The 23,486-nt window shown below is 42.9% G+C and overlaps 1 protein-coding gene across 1 annotated transcript in view; it reads right to left on the bottom strand.

Moving 5' to 3' along the window:
- Positions 1-12,392: 12,392 nt before the first annotated feature.
- dcdc2c (doublecortin domain containing 2C) overlaps positions 12,393-23,486 on the bottom strand; it is a 31,964-nt gene continuing 20,870 nt past the window's right edge. Inside the window, exons 11-12 of the mRNA XM_076749080.1 lie at positions 12,575-12,593; positions 12,393-12,534 (exon numbers count right to left, since the gene is read on the bottom strand). Of these exons, the coding sequence (XP_076605195.1) occupies positions 12,393-12,534; positions 12,575-12,593 (161 nt within the window). The remainder of the gene's footprint in view (positions 12,535-12,574; positions 12,594-23,486) is intronic.

The following is a 23,486-nucleotide window of genomic DNA, read 5'->3' as shown; positions in this document are numbered from 1 at the left end:
TTACGAGGGCCAGCCAGTGCCCCCCTTTAGCAAACATTTAGGGGCAGACTCTGAGGCCACGCCACTTTGGCGTCACAAGTTTACGATCCTTAGATGTGTTTCAGAAGTGGAAAAGGGCTGGCTTTTTAATGCAGCGCCTCAAACGTGTTTTTTTGTTCGCATGAATAAAAACAGGAGTTGTGAGGGAAATGTGAAAGTCATAGCATGTCTCAAAAAGCAGCAGCCATACATATTCATGTATTTACTGGCAAAGATATCACCTAAGGCAATCATGATGCTGTAAATATGAATAAATCAGATCGGTCCCTGTGGTGCAGTTTCTGTACTTTTATATGCGAGAGTGGCTCTTGTGTTGTTTTGTCTTATTTTGTTTGCTTGTGTTTACATTAGAGTATTAAAGAGTTAATTAAGTTTAAACTAAAAACAAACAGAAGCTCCATTACACAACTATCAGGAGAGACCCTTCAGATACTGATTTATTTTAGACATGAGATGTTGACTTGCTGCTTTACGAGTCGGGACCATTCGCCCGTCTCACTGTCTCTCTCTCAGACACACACACACACACACAGAGAAACACACACCCTCTGGTCAGAGAGCTCAATGGCATTCTTCGAGGTCACAGAGGTTGCCAGAGTTCGTGTCTACCTTTAAGGGACGTGAAACTCTACTCAGGGTTTTCTAACAGTTATCTAATTGGATTAGGCCTCAAAGGGAGGCCCCTTTTTCATCCCTGGCTTTTGTCCATTCGCCTTAGCACCGAATGGAGCTTAGAGGGCTCCAGACACTGAGGACGGGCAATGGATTAGGTGAGGTATCCTGACCAATTAAGACGAGGCCAGGTGTCGTGCTGATTGCGGGAAAATTGAGACCTCGGGCCGACATGTGTCTAATTCCCCACTCTCTGCCCAGCAACCACTCATTTGCCTGTCCGCCACACACTGCTTTCCTCTTATACCTCCCCTCTTCCTCTCCTCCTCTGCAAAGGTAACCCGAGCCGCCTTCCCTTGACCCTTGTCTTCCGTGGAGAGCTAATCAGATCCACCTGGAGCTCCCCGGGGCTCTGTTAGCTGCTGGCTCAGCTAGCAACAGCTGATCCAAGAAGGAATCCCTGGGGCAAGCACCGTGGGCTTGGCACCCAACACACACTGACTCAGGATCAGGAGGGGAGATTTTCCGACTGATGGATCATTGAACCTCGAGCAGAATCACCACCTCGTGATAATAAGGAAGTGTGAAGTGTGCATGTGTGTGCATATGCACCTGGAATGAGCGTGTCTGCTAAAGTTTGGTCCAATCATTGGTCCTCATCTCCAAAGTAACTGGACTGCGCCGATCACCTTTTTTCAATCTGTGAATTGTTTACATCCGGCTTTGCCCTTTCTTCTTCTTCTGTTGAGTTTTATGGCAGTTGGCATCCATAAGTGATGCATTACCACCATCTCTCCAGCATTACCATTACTGAAAGGTTATTCTAGTAATTTACTGGTACTGCTGCTCTTTCATTCACCAAGAAGCCAGAGATTCGACTCTAAATAAATGCTAATGCTGGTCCTCATACTGGATGTGTAAATAGCAGCTGCTTGCTAACAAGTTTACCACATCGACTTAGACGTCAGTGTTGAGTTTACAGCTTGTTCCCAATGCCCTCAAGTGAGCAAGACATCACTTATTGCAGTTTTAAATCTTTCACACTGCATGTGTGCATAGGTTTCATATAGAACACTAACATTAAAATGCCAGGGATTTGGTGTCGCATGTGCCTGAATGCCCCAAGTATGACATTACCAAAAAACACAACCCTATGGTCTCGGTAGGACAAACAGTAAAATCCCCTCGTTTCATTTTAAATATGCAGCACTGCACACAGGAATGCATAAATCAAGGAGAATGATTCATATAGTTTATATATGTGCTTTTGTTTTACACCCTTCTTGTTACTCTGCTCCATCTACAAAGGCACGGGCTCACTAACATCACAGTCAAACGACTGTCACATGCAAACAACCTCTTATTCTATAATACATGTAACACTGATTCCCTTAACTATTTATCAAAAAAGCAATAATAACAACAGCTTTTTTTTCACATTATTTGGAGCATTAAATTATTCTAATATAGCCAAAGGCCAACGGAAATGGAAACGGGAACATGCAGATCCAGTCCATTATGCATTGTTAAACATTGATCTATGGTTTAATATTTGCTTCCCAACAGCAATGACAATGTGTTATCACCTTGACAGAGGGCCATAATGTGCGTTGACGTGGCGGTGATTATTTAAATAAGCTGTGACAATAAATACGGCTCCACATGATCTGGAATATGAGCCTCCCAGAGAAAACGTGCCGACAGGGTAGTAAATTCGAAGTTTGGAGCTGAGGTTGTCTGATGTTGAGAGTGAAAAATATCAATAAGGTGTATCCAGAACGCAGCTCATTGTTACACTGAGATCAGAACAAAGCTCAAGTATAATATAACAGGAAATTATATGAATGATTTAAGACTTTAACGTGTTACAGCAAGCCAAAATTTGATTATCCTTGTTGTCAACATGGAAATGACTAGGCCTATATGCCTAAGGCCTAAGGAGTTGGTGAAATCAGTAGGGCTGCTCATACATTGTTTAATCCCCACAGCTGTGCTGCAGTGCCTCCGTCTCTTCCTCTATGTGCAGAAGTTTCTTGTAAATAGTTACAGAAAAATGCTAAATCAACATCAGATTGTTGCTGGAAGTTTCAAAAGTGGCTGTTTCACTGGGGCGCGTCTCGGAGCAGTTGGCATCTCCGTCCACGAGGGACGCACGCACGTTTCAGTTCAACCAAGGATGCAAAAGTATTCCCTTTGACAGAGACACAATAAGTAGCAAATCATCAGCTAAAACAAACATAAAAGCCTCTTGCCAAACACCAACTGTTATGAAAGGCAGCGCGGCGAGCGAGCATACTGGCATTCGCAGCAATTAGAGGAGAAGGGTTAGCGAGGACTCCGCCTGTCCCAGACTCGCACGCCCGCTCCCACACCTGTTTCTGCTCCTGGTCCAAACCAAAGAGAGAGAGAGAGAGAGAAAGAGAGGGTGGTTACTTTGTCGCGGTGCCACATTACCCCAGCATCGTCTAATGAGATTAGATGGCTCGCTAATGAGCTCTACAGTGAGGAGACTCGACTGTGAAGTGAAGGTCAGAAATTTCATCACCCAAATGTGCTGTTGGATTTCAGGAGTCATTAACTAATAACAAACAAATGATTTAAAGGAACCAGCTATGGTATTTCTGTTGGCCCCTTGAGACTTTCTCTCTCCTTTCTCCATTTTAATGAGCATCTGAAGTATGAAAGTCAAAGCAAAACACTTCATGAACGGCGTTGATATGGGACATGTCCAGTCTAATTTCACACGTCAAATGCTCTTCTATAGAGAGCCACGCGTGATTTAAAAAAACATTATGAGAGAAGATGAAAACCTATAAATTAACAAGTGGTTTATGTATTTGCCGCAGATTCAGATCAGAAATGTGAGCACGCTGCATTCATTGTGGCAGGTTCACCGAAAGACTGCAAGCTTTCCCTATAACTTTTTTCCTAGCTGCGATCTTTCCTAGACGGCCCCGTGCGGGAAGCATCGGGGCGGCAAAGGAGGCACCTTTAATAATGTGCTGACATAAAGTCATACATGTTTAACCAGGTAACAGAAGGCTGTAAAACAATGATCCATATTGGCTTTTAAGACAAGGTATTAATCTCCGGCATCCTTTTGTCCCTTTTCTCTGCCACTTCGTTCAGCGGGGGTTAAAACAGATTGACCTCCCTTCAAATAAAATTAATTGTTTTGGGTATTCATATTATTTGCCACAGAGAAAAGCTGCATTGCTGGTGAAATGTTTACCCATATGTCAGCAGTCCCCGTTATTGGCACACAACTAAGTGTTTGCATTTTTTATTTTTTTTAATGCCGGAAGGATTTCTTATTAGGTGTAATACCCTGTTAACCAATGATAAAATGAATTTCATTTTAGCAATATCAGGGAGATGTAATCAACATGCAATTTGCTTAAGTGCACAAAACTATCATTTTTGTTAGCACTGCATATTTGCTGAAGAAATATTGCACGCCGGAGTGTATTAACACAAGGAGGAGGCCATGCATCTTTGCATCAGACCTGAGAGATCCTTGTCACCACTATCTCCTGTAATCTGTTTAATACTGTTTATGTCTGTCCAAATTGAACATGTGGTATGGAATGACTAATGTCAGTCTCATAATTTAGTCATAACACTCTGTACCCTATAGGGGCCATCTATGGATGCTCAGTCCATGAGTGCACTGCATGAATAGTGATCCATTCACCCCTCACCTTTAAAAGCCCCAATGGCAAGCCCCATTCAGCTGCGACCGCTCTATCAAGCCCAAACCATCCTTCAGATAAAACAATAAAGTACACACGTACGTATGTGTGTGTGTGTGTGTGTGTGTGTGTGTGTGTGTGTGTGTTCAGAGCTAGCTCCTGTGCGAGGATGAGCTCACTGACCCACGTGCTGAAGGAGGAAGAAAAAGAGAGCGCTCGAGGTGATGACTTCTCCACTCACTTAGGGAACTTTGACTTATGAGGTGCACTGCATTTAGCCAAGCTAATGCAAGTGAGGGCTGTGCCATTAACCTCGGGAAGAGAGGCAGGCCTCGGCAGTATGATGCATTCAGATTGGCAGAGGACAATATTTCACCATGACAGGCATTACCAATGAATAATTAAGTGTTTAATATAATGATCTTGAGAGAGAGAGAAAGGGAGAGAGAAAAGAAAGAAAGAGAGAGACGGAGACAGAGAGAGGAGAAAATGGTAATTCCACAATTCATTGCCCTTAAAACCTATCTGGCATTATTACCCAGCAGCATTGCATGGGGGAGAGGGCTTTTGTTGAAACAAATAGGTTTTTGATGGCTCCGCCAGAGTAGTAACGGTTATTAGGTTTGAGAACTCTTTCATGATGGAAGTGGTATCCTGCCGAGCGAAGATCATGAAATTTTAAGTGGGGAATTTACAGCAGAAAGACTGCGGGACAGTGAGGCCGTCTGGGCCATGCCTGGGGACACATGTGTTTTGGTGAAGCATAATGCTGGTCTAATGTTACTGCAGATAAATAGTTAACAAGCTGGAGATAGTTGTGTTTGTTGGAGCTGCAGCCTGGTTCACAAAAACATCTTCTTTCTTTCTTTTTTTTTTTTTTACGAGAAGAATTTGGGTTTAAAAATGGAGTGACAAGTCATCTGGGAGAGATGAAACACATCTACAATAGGGCCAAATCTTACTCTAACAAAACCATGTCAAGTAGCAGAGCCCGCGAGAGAACTTGTTCAATCAAATGCCGATAAAAGAAACCCGAAAAAGATGCTGAGATAAAGCAAAACCACTCGGGCTCCTTCGGCGTGACTGGCATCATGTCAATACAGAGCAGATATTGTACTCAGCGCATGTTAGTTTAAAAAGAAAAGCTGTAACAGTTTTGTAGTTTTATATTTATATCTTAGAGGAATGACTGAGATCAGAGATGCACCAGGTACCATCAGTCTTTCTTTTCATAAAGCATTATATAACGTTACAGTGGATTTTTTCGTTTCTGTTATTTGTAATAAAAAAGTAGTATTTCCTATTGAACTTGAACACACAAACATTTCTGATGACAATGCCTCAAATTTAGCTGTTAAAGAATTTTGATGAGCAGCGCATCTTGGCAGGCTACAGCGTGGCTGTATCTAGAGAACTCAATACTGTGTTCCAGCACATTGCTCACCCGCAGTCTGTGCCAAAAAATCTTTTCAGGCTTCCTCATGATTCTACATTTTCGGGCCCAGAGAGCATGTGCATTACAGCACCTCTCGGGCTAAGAGGGCAAACGTCCTGCTGAATCTCCACTACAAACAATACGGCTCCTTTAATTTTATTAGACGTAATGGCTCAAGATATAATGATACAAAGTCATCTCTCTGTGTTTGTGACGCTTACAGGACCGCATTTATTTACAGTTGTTGTTGTAATTATTATCTAAAGGAAAAAGTCTTTGGGCCATTTGGCGTCACATGACAAGCATTTCTGTCTGTGGCCACTGTGCCAAAGCTGTTCCACGGGGGCTTGTTTTACTGTTTAAAAAGCAATTTTTCAGTGCTCTCCCATGGACAAACTATCTTTTTAATGACTGCAAAGAAACTGGTTGAATCCATCAGAGTCTACAGTACTCTGCAGTACACAAGACAATGGCGGGAGATACAGTAATTGTCGGTAAATACCCCAAAAAGTGAATTAAACACCCCAAAAAGTGAATTAACTTTAACAAATGACCAAGTGTTATATGTCCTATTACTTTCTGATTCACATTTACTTCAATAAAGACTATGATTGCGTTGGAACTCTGATGTTGTTCGCCCTAAAGTTACACACAGTCTGTCTATAACTGCAGTTTTCATACAATACAGACTTTTCCAATTCAGGCCCCTGTTGAGATTCAGCATAAAGATTCTACAAACAGCATCACCTTGGCATTAAAAAAAGAGGTTGTACCAACAAATGTGCAAGGAAGACACAGATTACATACAAATAGGTGGACCACTCTCTAACGTGGCCTTGGCGTATTTGCAACCAATTGACTTCAACATTTTGCCTCTGCCTCTGATAAAAAAAAAAAAAAAAAAAAAAGATAATACTTAGTGGCCAAACTTCTCAATCAATGTTGTCCTCTAAAAGTGAGCCAAGGACTACATTCACACATTTGCATGATTCACAGTCCGCCCACGCCCTCCAAACACAGTCTTACATGTCTCCAAATGCCCAGCAGAGAGCTAATTTCACTCCTCACACTGGTGACCTTTGGCATCATATATATGTAGTGCTTGTTGCCTGTATGACAGATTCCCATGCATATTCATACCTACATATGGCCCGCCAGAATGAAGCCTGTCTACTTCCTGCAGACTCTGTAGAGCGCATGAGGCAGTTCATTACTGAGTGTTCTCAATCGGGTCCAGTCGAACCCTGAGGATTTGTCTGTGTGTGTGTCTGTGAGCGGCTGATGGTGGTGGGATAATTTTTGGTTGTATATGCGCGTGTGTGTTTGTGTGTGTGTGTGTGGGAGGGGGATGTGACCATGTGTGTTTTGTTGTGGGTTGCAGTGGAGAGTGGGATTGTGTTAAAAAAAAAAAGAAAAAAAAAAGAGGGGGATAAGTATGTGTGTGTGTGTGTGTGTGTTTGTGTGCCTGTGTGTGATGGAAGTGATGGCGGCGGTGGCAAACACTGTGCGTAAATGGTGGGGGTGGTACACGTCTGTGTTTGTGCATGTGCTCGTGTCTTTGAGCGGTGTGTGGGAGTGTGTTTGTGTGTTGTGGCACACGCTCACAGGCTTCTCTTGTTTGTGAGGTGAGAAGAGAGAAAAGTGGAGTCCCTCAGCATGCCTCCACCTCCTCTTGCTCCATCTGCCCATTTCGCTCAGTTCTCCATAAATTAAAAACACTCTACATCTGCTTTGGGGTACATTGTTAGTTGTGTGCATTCGGTGGTTCCTCTGTTTATGAAAAATTAAACACTTTTCTGCATTCGATTATTCCCCAACTCCCGAAAGCCCCTCTGCAGCAAACATGACAGAGGCCCATGCTTCACCCTAACATGCTGAGAAGAAGACCAGGGCCTCCATATACGGGAGTGAGGAACATCTCAAGTAAAGTGGGAGGGAAAAAAAAAAGAATAATTAACATCTGTTCATGGTAATAGCAAGCACATGTGTGAAGCCTGGAAATGCCATTCAGCACTGGCATGATGATTTGCTTTCACAGCAATAATCTGCCACAGCAAAGAACAGTTTGATAAACACTGACAACAAAATCAAGTGTGCTACACGTGTTGGTATATTTGTCTGGGCTGCGGTTTCACATACATACTTGAAAGCAAGATGGCAAAAGAGCAAAAGAATGTTCATATTAATTCAATATAGAATCAATGGAGGGGTCTGCAAAACAGCAACAACTGCGAAAATGAAAGAACTTCCGCCACTATTTCACTTGAAACGTCAATTATACAGCCCCCATGTGCTGCAAAATCCCCAAATGTGTGCTTGTTTCCTCCCCTAAATGGATCCACTGACGAAAGGACTGGCCTGATGAAATATGCTTTCCAGTAAGTCAGAGCATCTGTATGCAAGAAGATGTGTAGCTGCAGATGAAAAGACATTTTAAGGGACAGTGTAGCTAATTGGGACAAAAGGGACTGCAGGATACCCCTTACAGCAGCCAGGCTTGAGTGGAATAATGAGTGTAATCAGAGGTTGTGGTCACAATGTTGCCCTATACAGAACACCCAGGCCACTGGGGAGGACCTGTGTTTGTCTTTGACATCAACATGCGGGGCTCCAGGGCAGTCATATTTGGCCATGGTTTGGTAACTGTGAGCCTTGCAGCAGAACAGGTGTAGCAGGCCGACGAGGCCATCAATCTCGCACTGGCCTGTCTCTGTAGGATTCAGGGTTAATTATCATCAAATAAGCCATTAAGGAGAAAGATGGAAGCACGGAGGATGAGGGGATGCTAACCTTGGCAAGAGGGGGACAGCTGGGTGGGTGAGCTGGGTTAAGTTGGCTTTGATTGTGTTGCTAAGGTACAGATTCTAACTTTGTGTAAAAATGTAAGTTCTGGAAATTTAGGAGAGAAAATATTGTACCACATGAGAAAGAACAGAAGAATAACATTCAAAATGAACATGTGTGCATTATGTTACATTATATTATTAGACTTGATATACTTGCAGATAATGTATAATTAGTGGGTGTTCTCTAGTGCCACATAGTGGACACAGGAAGTGACAATGGACTTCGTGCAGCGTCCAAAACACATGAAGATTCAAAGTTACTTCAACTAGCTACATGACAGTTACACTTTGCAGTTATTGGGTGGAAATATGAAGTAACAACCAATCTCTCTGTAAGAGGTAGTTTGTGCGGTGCAACTAATTTAGTGATTAGTAAATCACTAACGGTATAACTAAGCTAATTTTGAACTCACAAAGAGGTGGTGCAACCGGCTCCCAGGGAGTCTGCGGTGCAGACGCTTTGATCCCTTTTGTCCAAGACTATAATGATAAACTGTAAAATAATTTGACCACTGTGCTCGGGTTATCAGGAGGCTACACATGTTCAGGTAAAAAGTAATGACTGGAAGCATCAAAGGTTTGAGTCTACGTTAGAATCATATAGATTCATACCTATATAAAACACCCTCATAAAGTGTTCCTTTTTATTGCGCTGCACCTTTAGTCTTAAAGGTATCCATCTCATTGTAGATTGCTTCATAATGCCTATATGGAAAATGCCATTAGAGTTTCTTTTCATGCTCTTAACATATTAATTGGCATTGCAGCGAATGTCAGATCATACAGTAAATTGTATCCGGTGGAGTCAGTGACACCTGACCTATTGAAAATTTTACAGTGTGCTTATACCTTCATTTATCTACTCAATGTGCCCATGAATATTTAAGGTTGACAATTAAACCCCAGCTGACCCGCAGGATGGAGCTGGACCAGTGCTGTCAAAGTGAGGCAGCATAAATGCGCCCACGCAATCACACTCATCAAAAACCCGAAAATGCTACGCCCCTGCCCCCCCCCCCGCCTCAGCTCCCACCTCAACCATGTACACAAAATTGCACATAGGTGCACAAGCTCCGTCACAATGTCACACGGTCACAGTGACATGGCCTGTGGCTGACAGGCACATCACATACGTGTCATGTTTATGGGGGCATTCACAGACGTGGTTTGTGTTTTGTGTATGTAAATGTTTGGGCAGGGTCAGAGTTAATGCATGTCAGTATCCTGCCTCACCTTGGTTTGGTGATGCAGAGCAGGTTGTGCATGGGGGTGGCAGCACTGAAAGTGAATACTGAACACGAACAGCATGTCGCATAGAAGCAGCACCATACTGTGTGTTACAGTAGCGGTTTGCAGTGCACACACATTTGCAAAAGAATTACATGCATATATGTATGTTACGATAAAAAAAATAGTCATGTGAGCATAAATGCCTTCAAGCAGCTACAATCAAGATTTTTTACACTAACAATGGATCACATGACCACTCATACACTCATGTGTTAAGGGGTCTACTATAGTGACAAACCCACAGAGAATCATCTCAAGATGCAGGTCGACAGAGCATTTCAGCACGTTTCGGCTCATTGTTTTGGTTTTATATGCCATAACTTCACTGCTTTCATCCCCTCTAACCGCTTTCATCGTCAATTGTAGCTACAGCAGGCAGCTGTTTTTTCACCGAAACTTTAAATCCCGACGGACGCAACATACCCGGCAACAAACTACAGACACAGATAATTAGTAAGGAGCCAGATCTTTCCCTCACGAGCTGGTGGAAGCCAAAAACTGAGCTAAAAGTAGAGTGAACGTACAGCAGGTGTACGCAAACACAACTCCAAATGAATCCTGAGTAGCTCCACATCTGCTTTATTGCAAATAGGCGACTGAAAAAAAAATAAAATAAAAAATGCAGGTTTAAAAATGACAAATCAAGTTGCAGTGACATGATAATTGCTGGGTGCAGATAATGACTCTCATAATTGGACAAAACAAAAAGAGTCTGCAAAACATCTAATTATTAACCACAAGGGCAATGCAGTGAAAACTGAAGCTGACACGTCCCGACACTAATAATGTATGGAGCCAACCAATGTCGCTCTGATGTCAAGCTGTATCTGATGTGATCCCACACTAACAGCATGCCATACTCCTTGACAGATATCCATATGTACAGCCTCAATGTAATAACCATCACATTATGCTGGACTGATCAGGCTGATTTAAGATATCTCCCTGTAAAGTGCCCATGCTGTCACCTTATTTTCATCTCCACCCTTGTATTAATGCATTTGTCCATTGAATATGGGTTATACAGTAGTCTTGGTTTTCAGTGATGTAAATAATGTAGTAAATCCATTGAAATTAAGCAGTCTTACACAGATGGCAGCTTCCTTAGTACCATATCCAGCATGAGCCACAGTGTCCATAGGTCAGATTACTTTTTCAAATGGTATGAAATATAAATGAACCCAAGCTTTTTCCACTCCCCTAATCACTTTCTTATATTTTTATCACAGTGGCCGTGAGGATGGAGGGCGAATGACTTCCCATTCTAATCATATCATCATACCCTCAGGTTAGACCTTCCATTTGGCATACCAGAGGAAAATGGCATTGAAAGAGAGCCTTGATACCGTTAGTGTTAAATATATGTAAAAACTATTCCATTTATTCATGCTTCAGCGCTGCATTAGGCCCAATGTAAACCCATCAAACAAAAAGATCATTTAAGATAAGCCAGATGAAAAACTTCTCGTCTTTTCCAAACTTTCATGGGTAGGAGGGTTCTGCCCAAACGTGAACTCTATTACCTCTGAACATCCCAAGCATCCATGATGCAGCAAGGTAGTGCCAAAGCATTTTCTCTAAATTTGTTTCACACTTTGACATACTCATTCTTGATTCTTTTCAGGCCTAAATGCAAGTTTCCATTTATGAAAAATGTCTGGTTAGGGATCTATCATTACGGCAATCACTCCCTCACTGTTGTATCATTTCCCCTCAAACATACATCTCATCTGAAGGCCTGCAGACTTTCCTAGGGCCAGTATTTCCAGATACACTATTATTTTGCACAAATGGTGAGCTCCACAGGCAATCTGCATTTAGCTGTGGCTTGTGTTTGCCATGGGAATAGAAATCAGACACCTGTTGGAGCGGTGGGAGTTTTTTTTTTTTTCCCCCCACACAACAGCTACCAAGCAGCCAGGCATATCAAAGCAGCAGAGTGAAAATGTCTCCTTGTGGAGTAAGAGAAAGTTAGGTTGTAAAATGGGAAAGGTATTATGGTTGTCAGGCATCGGGGACTAATATAACGCTCCTCCTTGTTGCCTCCATCATCACTGACATCTGGGACAGTAATCATATCTTAAATGGAATCACCACGATGATGACAGCTTTGTGGATTTATCATTTTCTCTAAATATGTCTGCAGTATATTACTCAGGTGTTCAGTGCAATTTTCTATCACGCACAAATCACGCCTGGAAGAGTGAAGAAGGAATATGTATCTCTGAAAAACAATTAAAAAAAACTTTCTGCTGACGTCAAGGTCTCGAACATACATACACATTATTGCATTTTACTTAAAATGTATCGTTCTTTCACCTATTTTTAACAGATCTTTTGTGCAGAAAACTCAAATCAGAATGAGGGAAATGATAGGGTCCACACACCTATCTACCTATTTTCCCTCCCACTCTCTCTCTTTCTCTTTTTCATGTTTTAAAGTCTATTAAAAGCAGCGGTGTGACAGTGAGGTGTGAGTTACAAGCGGTTTGGATCGGTCTGTTGTCTAAATGTGTCCCCAGAGGATTGTTTCAAATGTGTGATTCCAAGTCCTGGGGGAAATAACAGCAGTTGTGAATGCCATATTGACAATGTTCCATGCTCCTGAGATGGGGATGCACTGTAAAGCGCAAGGAAAAAAAGCGATGATGTAGGGTCACAGACTTAAGTCCGTGGAAGCTGAAAATATGGATCATGTGCGGACTGTGTGAAGGAAAACACTTTTATGCTTCATCAGCGTGTACAGCTCCAAACCGACTTATAACATAATCAAATCTGCAAGTTCTACCCCTGTCTCCCGGTGTTAATTATTCATTTTTATACCACGGTCTGGGTGAATGCTCGATTCTGCAGGGTGTCCATTAATTCTTGATAATGGACACCTACTAAATAGCTGCAGTGCTCACCGTCCTAAATTAACGCCCTGGGAACATAGCATCGGCCTGGATCTAAAATGAGTAACCATAGCAACAGGGACGCAGTCAAAGCCTCCGTTCACAATTCATTGCAACATGTTAACAAGCTAAAATCTAATTACAGCAAAGAGTGACTTCAACATTTCCTTTAATCTATTTGGAGTTATGACAACTTTAATGGTTGAAGAAAGAGAAAGTGAAAAGGAAAAAGGAGAAATGACACAAGGAGTGAGCACTGGGAGCATTAAATCAAGCAGAAGATGAAAGAGACAGCTGGCTGCAGACACCTCGGCATTAGAAATAAATTCAAATGCAAAAAAAAAAAAATGAACATCTTATTTACAACACTGGGTGTAGACCTTCAGTGACTCATCCTCTGAACACCAGAGGATGGCTGTTGCTGCACACAAGCTGCGAGAAGTACACTGCCCCTCTGAACTTTCCATCACATCTCACATCACATCTGGCGATCATCTCACATGCAAACGCGCATCATTTGTTCTAGATACTAATTTGAGGACAGCGACATGGCTGAAGGCCACCCTTGCTGTTATTAACTTTGAATCTTGCTCGCATAACGTGAGCTTTCTGGCTCACAGCTGAGAAAAAGGCTTCGATGAGCTGAGTGGACGTTTCCGTTGCATATGAACCATATGGGATGGTAATGAGTGTATAAATGAATGGTCTTAGTCTTTTTTTTCTTTGGCAAGTGACCACGCTGTAAACAGGATGATGCAAAACAAGGCGTCCATAATCAGGAGTTAATGGCTGACGGGGAGGCCAGAACAGTCTGATGGTGAAGATGTGTCAAATGCATATTTCTGTATTTAAATCTCGCCTTGTCCTATCAATGAGTAGCTATAACACAAAAGTAACGCACACCCCCCCATCATATAAAACCACACTTGACTTTTAGCTTGTTTGTAGTTCACAGACCAATATTATTCCGGTCCATGTCGCACTTTACATTTCCAAAGAGTACGGCTGAGGTCTTCTGTGCTCATTTGACCCTAATCTTCCTCCTCCTGATCGAACAACACGACCATCCTACAGCGCCACATCTCTCCAAAGCTTCGCATTGCACTACATTTGCTAGATCGTGCCCATTTTTTTCATAATCCAACCAAATTTCAAGGATTTGATTTAAATCCCTCTACACCAAACATAAGTAAAAAGAAGCACACATATTTTGTTGATTAAGCGCATTCTGTTACAATTAAGGGTTGCGGCGGTGCGCCTCACTGTAACAGTCTCCAGATAAGATCTCCATTCATTGCAGCATTTACACTGACTATATTACATATATAATGCTATTAATTCTTGTTGAGCACCTCATGCAAATTCAAGCCACTCTTATCTCCGAGACTTCATTAATCTGCAGTTGCATCCATCCAAGCCTACTTCCTGATCACGCTGTGGCTCAATACTCTTCATTAACTGAACCTTCTTCCAGGAAATATTCCTTCTTAACGTGAGCTGGGTCAAGCAGGACCACACAGGCGGGGATTGTGATTCTAATCATGCAGAGGAGGACAACATACACCCATACTTGTTTAATTGGCTCATATACCCGTGTTGAGCAGGTGCTGATAACATTCCACATGCACTGTTTTTCATAAGTGCATCGCTCCTCCACCATCGCCCCGCCTGTGCTCCAGAGAAACGAAGAGGGCAAGTAGATGGATAGTCTACTTGAGATATCCTCTGAGTAATTTCATCCTGTACGTTTGAGACTTTTTAGGGCCTTCATTTGGAGAACCTATCCCCTCTCCCCGCTCCACACATACACTATTATATAAAAAACATTATTAATATTCACCAGAAATTACCAAGGAGAGGGGGAGAGGGTTGCCATATCCAGATGGATGCCCCTTAAATCTGTCTTCAATTAGTCTCCACTAACTTACAGCTTCCAGTTGAATTCTGATTAGCTGATCTGGCTGGAGAGCACTTGGTCCCCCTCCTGAGTGCAACCTTGGCTGCTTTGGAGTATTGTGAACCTTTGATCAGTGTCCCCTTATTACCTATAAAAGCCAATGCCATTACATTTGCATTGCCTCATCTCCTTGTCTACAGCACTTCCCCCTCTTATGTATCAAAGATCACAGGCTCATATGATAACAAAAAAAAAAAAAAAATCTAGTGATCTATAAAAGTGACGCAGATGATACTACCTTTTAGTTAACATACCTCACATCTCTCCAGTGCGATTGTGAACTTGTGGCCTGCCTTCTGTCTCTGTAGCTAGCTACTTCCCTCTTGTGGCCAACCAGGACACAGAGATGCCTGGGACACTTACTGAGGTCAACATGTTCACTTTCCTCCTTCCTGCATTTTTAAAGCAAGGAGAGGGAGATTAGAAATGTGTATAACACAACAACACTCTACTGACATTCATCTTCAGTGCCGACTCCATCCTCCATCCCCCACCGCTTCTCCTCCTGTCCTCCTCTCTGTAGAAAGTGGATCACCAGGGGAGCTAAACCCTACCCATTAACATATAGACTCTTTATTTAAATCCCATTCACTTTTCCATCCATTTGGAAGAGTAATGCCAGCAGGTTACAGCGATGGCGTTGCATGAGGCCCTGACTGAGCTTCAATTTGATCATTTTATCTGATTGTGAGGTAAACAGCATCATGATTGATAAGATCTCATTACAAAAGGAAAGTGAGAGTTTAATTTCCTGTACATGTTCCATCTTTATTAATGTCAGAGGCAGCAGGTCGTCAATTGCATTACAGGCCTTGGTACTCTGGCGAGGCATCCTGCTTGACACAAATGAGGCCAGTGAGCCAGCTTGAAGGGATTACATTTGGCACAATCCTCCAGCCAATTTTCGATTTGGTTTTGGCGTTAAAACTGCATCTCGCGGTGTAAAATACTTTACAACTTTGAGTGTAAAAATAGACTGCAAAACATTAAGCCCTTTAATTAATCTGCGTTGTTGTTGTCTCAGCGAGTCTCCTCCTCGTGTCTTGGAATGGCTGCCAGAGTGGCAAGAGACCGGCTGGTGTAGAAACACCAGACTTGTTGTCTGTCAAGAAGGAAACTACAGAAGAAGACAGTGACTATCACACCCTGACACTACCCGTCCAGTGAAAGAAAGAATGGGGGGGGGGCTTCAACTTCAATAATAAACTTGTCAACACTCCAATCTGAATGCCCAGGAGCTGCAACTGTTTCAACTCTCCTCCCCTGACGATAGTCATCATCATGGACACTCTCCTAAGAGACAGCATCTCATCTATCAATCAGTCACTCACACACACACACACAAACACACATGCACACGCACACAGCCCCCTCATCACATCATCTCTATTTGTCCCATTATATCCTTAACACGGTCTAAAATACCTCTGCTGCTCCATGAAGGGGACTGTGGAGGGTTGAGGGCTGTTCAGGTGTGTGTGTGTCTATGCATGAGTGTGTGCTGTCAGTGGCTTCATTACTGGCGCCCCGCTATTTCCTACGCCTGCCGCTAAGACTCTGAGACAGCCTTGTTTGTTTGTTTCCCCGCTGTAATCCTCAGCTGAGGTTTGACGTGCGGCGCCGAGCCTTAGCTGTGTTACCCACAGGCCTCTGGGAGCCGGAGCGCTGTGGCATGTACCAGGAAAAGAGAGAGAGGGAGGCACAGGAGACTTGCACCCCCTGCACCTGATCATTACCATGCTAAATTTATATTGATTGCTGTAGCTTAAGAGCTAAATGTGAGTTATTCCCCCGACGCGGTCTCTGTGTAGGATCTGTGGTGGTGGGCTGCTGGTAATCCAGAGAAACCACAACATGTGTGCACTGTGTTTGGCCATAGATATGACAGTACACATTATACACTGCCAGAGAGCTTTTATGTAAACCTGACCACCCCTTCCAGCCGTCTTGCACAGCTCTTGGATATCACATCAACCCTGCGTGCAGAGACTAACACGAGGAAAGGGCCGTCCTAGGGGAGTGGGCAGCGGGTTGGTTGCTGGTTCCTCAAGACGTTCCAAGCTTTTCCTGCCCTTGCTGCTGGATAAAGTTGTGTGTGTTTGCAGTGTCTCTCGTCCTGCAGGCAGTTTTCATCACACATATGCATATGTGCTTGCCCTTGACATTATCATCAGCAGATTTGCGCAAGGGGCCCCGAGGTAAGGTTGAAATACTGCTGAGGCTTCTGAGAGAGTGGCCTGCTTTAGAGAGAGTGTCCAAGGGCTAAATACGCACCCAGAGATGGAGGCAGGGGAAGGGAAAAAGCTCAGTAACTGAACCTAACAGAGCGCCCCTCAGGGGACAGCAGTAATTAAACAGTGATTAAATTAAGGGGCAATGCGGGCAAAACGCAGACTGATTGACACTCTGCTGGCTCCTCTCTCTCTCTATCTCACTCACTTGCTCTCTCTCTCTCCCTCTCTCTCTGCGGGATCAGCTCTGTCGTGGAGCATTGCTTTCCATTGACCTCCAATTACTCGCCCACTCTGAATTCTTCAAGGTCCAATTTTCGAAAACTATTTTCTTAACTGTGTTAAGAGCATGGATCGCTGCACATTTGTTTCTGAGAAGGCTGAGCTGCAGGACTGGAACATAAAACCCAAACACTTAAATGCATTGTGTCTTTGTGCTTCCAATACTATCAATGTTTGCTTCAGATAAACTCACAAACTACAATCTCTCTCGCGTCGCGCCCTGAGTACTATCAGTCTTCGCTACAGATAGACTCACAAAAGTACAATCACAAGAACCTGGCAGTGATTTAAAAACCACACTCATGCCGAATCCAAAGCGAGTTTCTTCCCTTTTTCGAGCCTGTAGCCGGGCAGCTTTAGAAGTGCCTTATCAAATACCCTCCTAGGGGGGGAAATACTATAAATTACCTTTGGCGACTCCTTAAACCCAAAGCAAATAGACAGACAGAAGAGCTGAGCAACAGCAATAAAACCAGCTTTAACAAAACAATCAGAAAAACCAAGACACTGAAATTGCCTTCCTCCAAATCAAAGATTCTCCACACGTTCCTGGCTTACCCTGCTTGCCACAGTGCTCCGGGTCCTAAGGCCTTTGTATAGATTTTTATAAACCAGGTCTTGTGCTTATGAAAAATACGTACCGAGGGTCCTTAAACAATCTGTTAAGTCTTCTGATAGTGAAGAAGGTCCTCTTAGTGTGTAATACAAATTCAAATAGCTGTATGGAGATGGATTACGGGGCAGACAAAGAACAGGGGCCCACTTTAGAGGATGAGTTCAAGATGACAGGTATTGATTAAGTGCTCAATGAGAGCACGCCTATGAAAGGCCAGCCACCACACAGCTCATGAAAGAATCATATAGCTCATACACAAGGCGTTCAGCAAACATACAGGCGTGGAGTGGAGGCGTGAGCACACTCAAGCTGCTCGGCTTTCTGTGGTTAGAAGTCATAAAAAAATTACATCAAACTTTTCTTATGTATTTTGAAAGCCTATTAGTACTGATATATCTGGTTAACTATTGAAGGCAGCAGACATCAACGACAGATAAGTGTGCTTTTGTGGATGTGGCTTTTCCCAGAAAGACAGAAATGAATCCATACGCCAGAATCCATTATTCTTTTGGTTTGAAGAGCGCAGTTTGACACCGCGCATTCCTTTACTCCTGACACTGGTATTGCAAGGAAAAGAGGAAGGATGTTCTCCAAGATAACATGTGAATTTAATTTCTTGGTGAAACAGCGGATCTGGAAGACTTAGCGCTCCCGAGCATAAATTGTGCAGCCGATGCGCGGTTGTCAGAGTTTGTGATGATGCCGTGCAAAGACAGCCGTAATCGCAACAGCACTGCCGGCCTGACCCACCTCATCATCCTTGACATTTAGCACGCCGCTGTTTCTCTCTCTCTCTCTACCTTCTTCACAGTAAACAAATGTTTTAACCCTGATTTGTATCGGTGGAACTAGAGGACATGCGGTGACACAAAGTGTGGAAAACTTCTGACAGAGGGTTGGAGGAAGAGGCAGAGGAAGGGAAGAAGAAATACAAAGGGAGGAGAAAGGAGTGAGATAAGAAAATAGATAAAGACAGGGGAAAGAAAGACAGAGGGACAGAGCAAGACCAGCAGGGAGAGTGATCGGGCCAGACTGCCACCTAACAGGGGGTATCTGAGACTAATCTATAAGGAAAGCTGTCAGGTCTCTGCAGACAGTGTTGTGATGGAAACGAGGTAATAAAGCTTCTTTAAGCCGTCATAAATGTGCACTTTCCTGCCTCACGCAGTCACCGCTCAGACCTGGGTCCCAGCTCATTATCCTTCGTCTGTACTGGCAGGTTCGCACGCCAAGTTACAGGCAGGATCACTAAAAGCCCCTTAACGTCAGCTGCAATGGGATGTGTGGCTCGCTTCTGGGACTAGAAAGCAGGCTCATCCAATCAGTGGCTTGTTTTTTTCTTTTTTTTTTTTTTTTTCAAAAGCATAAGCTGTGCTGAAAAATATACATATATGTACACACTTGATTTGCGAGGTTCGGTTAAACCTCGAATGCACTCAAACAAACTATAACTGTTAAATGAGCACTTAAGACTTTCAGGGGGAAACCCCAACCATTAAGTATGTATGGTTTCTATTTTTTCCAGTATGTACAGAACTATGTGGTTTAAAGGTGGATCATATGAATAAGCAAACAGCATGGAAACATCTCCAGTTAAATCAAATACGCCAGAAAGGAGCACATTACAGACCCGTCACCCAAATATTTTCAATACACAAATTGAGAGCCATGAATAGCATTGACAAAAGACACATTTGACTTGATTACCTCTTGACATTTCCCTCTATGAATGAAGGCAGCAGTAGATAAGGCAATCACTGCGCTGACATAGTGTAAATATATAAATATGCTCATTTATCCCGGTCTCCAGATAAAGACATAAGGGCACATAAACGCATGAATGGACAACGTCTCTCAGCAGCCAGCAGGTCCCTGCCTGCCTGTCTGTCTGTAGAGCCTGACAGTACAGCAGCGTGCCCTTCATTATCACCGGGTAATGCTCATCACAACGGCCGTGGCTTTTCTCCATAAAAACCCCAAGTCTCACTCACAATGAGAAATAGGGGAGATAAGGTGCAGGAGACCATTTCTCTTGACATTCACGACGGCAAACTCATCAGTCATGCTGTCAAAGGCACTGGTCTTGGCTAGTTTGGGATTTATGAGAAATAATGATGGGTCGAAAATAGCCGGCGAGGGCTTTGCTTTTACCTTTGGTTTGGGAGTGTTGTGTATTGAGGCACGCTCTGCATAAAACCCAATTTCTTTTGTCAGTGACCCTTGCACTGATTTCACATCCAATCTCGCCATGTTTGGGAGGTTTGGCCGAGCCTGTTTGAGTTGCTGCTGACATTTCCGCCTCACGTGATAAAATAGTACGGAAGCAATGTGTATTTAAAGGAAGGCGCATCGCCATGTGCATTAAAAACGGGCTCCGCTCCCTTTGATTCACAGAGCATTATTCAAGCGAAGGTCAAGGCCTCTGTGTCGTTAATCGCACTTTAATTCATCTTGAGAAAAAACAGCTCTGACTACAGAACATTATCGTGGACCTGTCCTCTCTTGGATCATATCTGAGAATGGGACAACAACAAACAGTAATAGCATGTGTCAAACACTCCCATTTTCTCTTCAAAATAGTGACAGGCCGTGACAGATGCTCCCAGTGCAATTCTCTTTGTAAACATTCTGGGACACATTCACGCTAGGAGCAGTTATTGTGATGTACCAGGAGGTCTATAAACTTAACGTAAATTATTCATCCCAAAGTCATTTGAAAGTGGATTTCAATACTGTTGCAAGGGCAACATGGTTGAATCATATAGCACAATTGCACAATGATAGATTACAGTCAGCAGGACTTTTAATGGGATCCCTATGGGACCATACTGCGGGGATGTCCTCAAGCACCAAATTATTAGTCAATTTCAGATGATCAAGTTTATTAATTACTATTCTTAATATATCTTGCGAGAGTGCCAGGAGATATAGCCTAACTACCTAAAAGCTGCAAATGAAATGCGCGGCATTAAGTATATTAATGAAAACCCAGACTGGCCGAGTACGCGGCTCGCCTTTTACTTGAAAGTTCACGAACCAACACGAAGCTGCACCTGCAAAAATTGTTCAAAGTGCAACATTGCTTATAACCAAAGTGTAGTGAAATTACTGGACTAGAGAGTTTGGGGGCAATTTTGATTCAAGTGTGTGAATGAGACCTCTTGAAGCTCAAGGGTACTTGGATCTGTGTGGAAATTAAGCCATGAGATTGTGGCTGAGGGGATGGCGGATTGACAGCGACATTAGCCTCTCAGCACCTGTGCTGTATCGCACTAAGGCTCAGTAAAACAGACGGACAGGAATAGCAAATTAAATCTTCTTAATAGTAGCAAGGGATGTCGAGTCAGGTTGGTTTGAACTGCAGGACTGTACAAGAGCAGGACATGAAGGGTGGTGTTTTTAGTGGAATAAAGTGAAGTGGCTACGAAGTGTTTTGGTTAATAAGCCTACTCCAACCAACTTCATACAGAAGGCACCGTCATATTTATACCAATTTGAAACGAGCTCCTCCACAATGCCTTCTGCCCTATTTTTGAAACAAGCTCATCGGTCGTGATCCGTTCTCTGCTTTTAATTTGGATAGATTCATTAAAATCATTACGTTACTGACAGACAGAAGAGTTACTCACGGACAAAAGAGTGAGAAAACACTGGTCGCACTCTGAGCAGCCCGCTTTTGTTGCGGCTTTGTTGACAGTTTTTTTTTTTTTTTCCCTCCCTTTCCAGGTTCAGTGACACCCCATTGCTGTGCCACAAAGACTAACCTTAATGTAGACAAAGCCAAGTCGGCAAATCTTTGCACAAGCAACATGCATGGACGCACACACTTTTAACAGTAGGAGGTACACAGAGGGAGCAAGGCGTTTTTCAATGCATTTAGATGAGACCTTTAACAAAGGTCCCTAATGCAGATATCAATGAACCAAGGGACTGGGCTATCGGAGCGAAATTGGCTGACGGAGGGATGTCACCTCTGTGCATGAAAAATGATGGATCCCATTTGTAAACTTCTCCTCTACCCTACAACCCCCCCCCCACCTCCTATCACCTTCTCCACCATTGGTTATTAAACAAGGAAGCAAACCTATGACTTTGCTGGCAAATAACAAGTGGTCTGGTAAAATTGGCACTTTGCTGTCCATTTCATCTCACTGTCAGAGAGTCCGCTGAGGACCTGTGAGATTTCAGTGATGACAGGATAGATTAACATCATGGACTTTGTTTTTCATCTTCCTTTCATTTTCCATACTGTTCTCCACGGACATCAAGAAAATGAAACCAATACGAAGCCACAAACACACAAGTGGAGCTTTCAAAATATTAGATTTTGGTTGTTGGATTAGACAGTCTACCGTTTCTTTCCACTTACTCCGTGGATGCTTGATTTGAGAGGCAAAGGCAAACACCTAAATATGAACAGACTGCTGCGTTGCAACATTCACTTTTTGTACCCTGAAATTAAATAGATTTGTATTTCGTCTGACGTTGTGAAGGTGTGGGGCTGAGGTCTGAATGCAAACATCAAGCCAAATGACACAACACAGGGCATGCATAATACAACAATTTACAGAGCTTGCAGAAATCACGCTAAGCATGTATAGTGCGATAAGCAACATAATATGCATACTGAGCATTTCTAAGGAAACAATGATATATTGTTAATAATCCGAGAATAAATGACTGCATTTTCAAAGGTGGTGCGTGGAGTCAAATGTGTAGAGGTTAATATAGCAAACAGGCATCTCTGCTGGAAAATGAAAACTTCCCAGTAGAATGTGATGGCCGGCCTAAATGCTGACATTGTGGTTTCAGTGATGGAGTGACTTTGGGAAGGTTTGTGGTCTGCCAGCGTTCAAAGCTGTGCCTTGAGGGTAAGGGGTAAATTTGCTAAGTTAATCACATAATGAGGCCAATTAAACATGGGAGAACCCAGGTGAAATGGGAGCTGCCACAGAGCCTCCAACAAATGAGGCTCTGCTGATTCCCTCTCTGGATGCAGGCTGGACAACCCAGTTTGAGCTCCAATAATCCTCTACTAAGTATTCACTTCAACACTTATACAGTGTATCTTATTAATGTATGTACAGTGTACTGGATTATGTGTCTGTGCTGGGTGAATTAACTTAGCGGGAATGTGTACATTAACCTCCAGGATAGCCAGCATTAGGTCTAACGATTATTTTCATTATCCATTAATGTGTAGATTATTTTTGCAAGTAATTAAGCATACATTTATTCTATAAACATGTCAGAAAATAGTGGAAAATGCCCACTAAAATGTCTTCAAATTGCATGTTTTGTCCAATCAACAGTCCAAAACAAATACTATTCAATTTCAATAATATGAAACAGACAAAAAGCAGTAAATCCTCACATTTACGAGGTGACAAAGGTGCAGTTTTGCTTGATAAATGACTTAAAGTGCCTGAAAACACATTGTCTCAATCAGCTTCACAAGGAGAAACAGGGTCCAACATGAACACAAAACATTAAGTCAGAACAGTTTTAGTTATTTCAAAGATGTTTTTGCTGGTTTACCTAAAATCTCATTCTAGTTGTTTTGTCTTGCTGTCAGCTGCCAGTTAGTCTGAT

Source organism: Chaetodon auriga, chromosome 14 (assembly GCF_051107435.1).
Source record: "Chaetodon auriga isolate fChaAug3 chromosome 14, fChaAug3.hap1, whole genome shotgun sequence".
In the NCBI taxonomy this organism is placed as follows: Eukaryota; Metazoa; Chordata; class Actinopteri; order Chaetodontiformes; family Chaetodontidae; genus Chaetodon; species Chaetodon auriga.
Note: the sequence above shows the minus strand (reverse complement) of the source record. Positions and strands in the feature narration are given on the sequence as shown.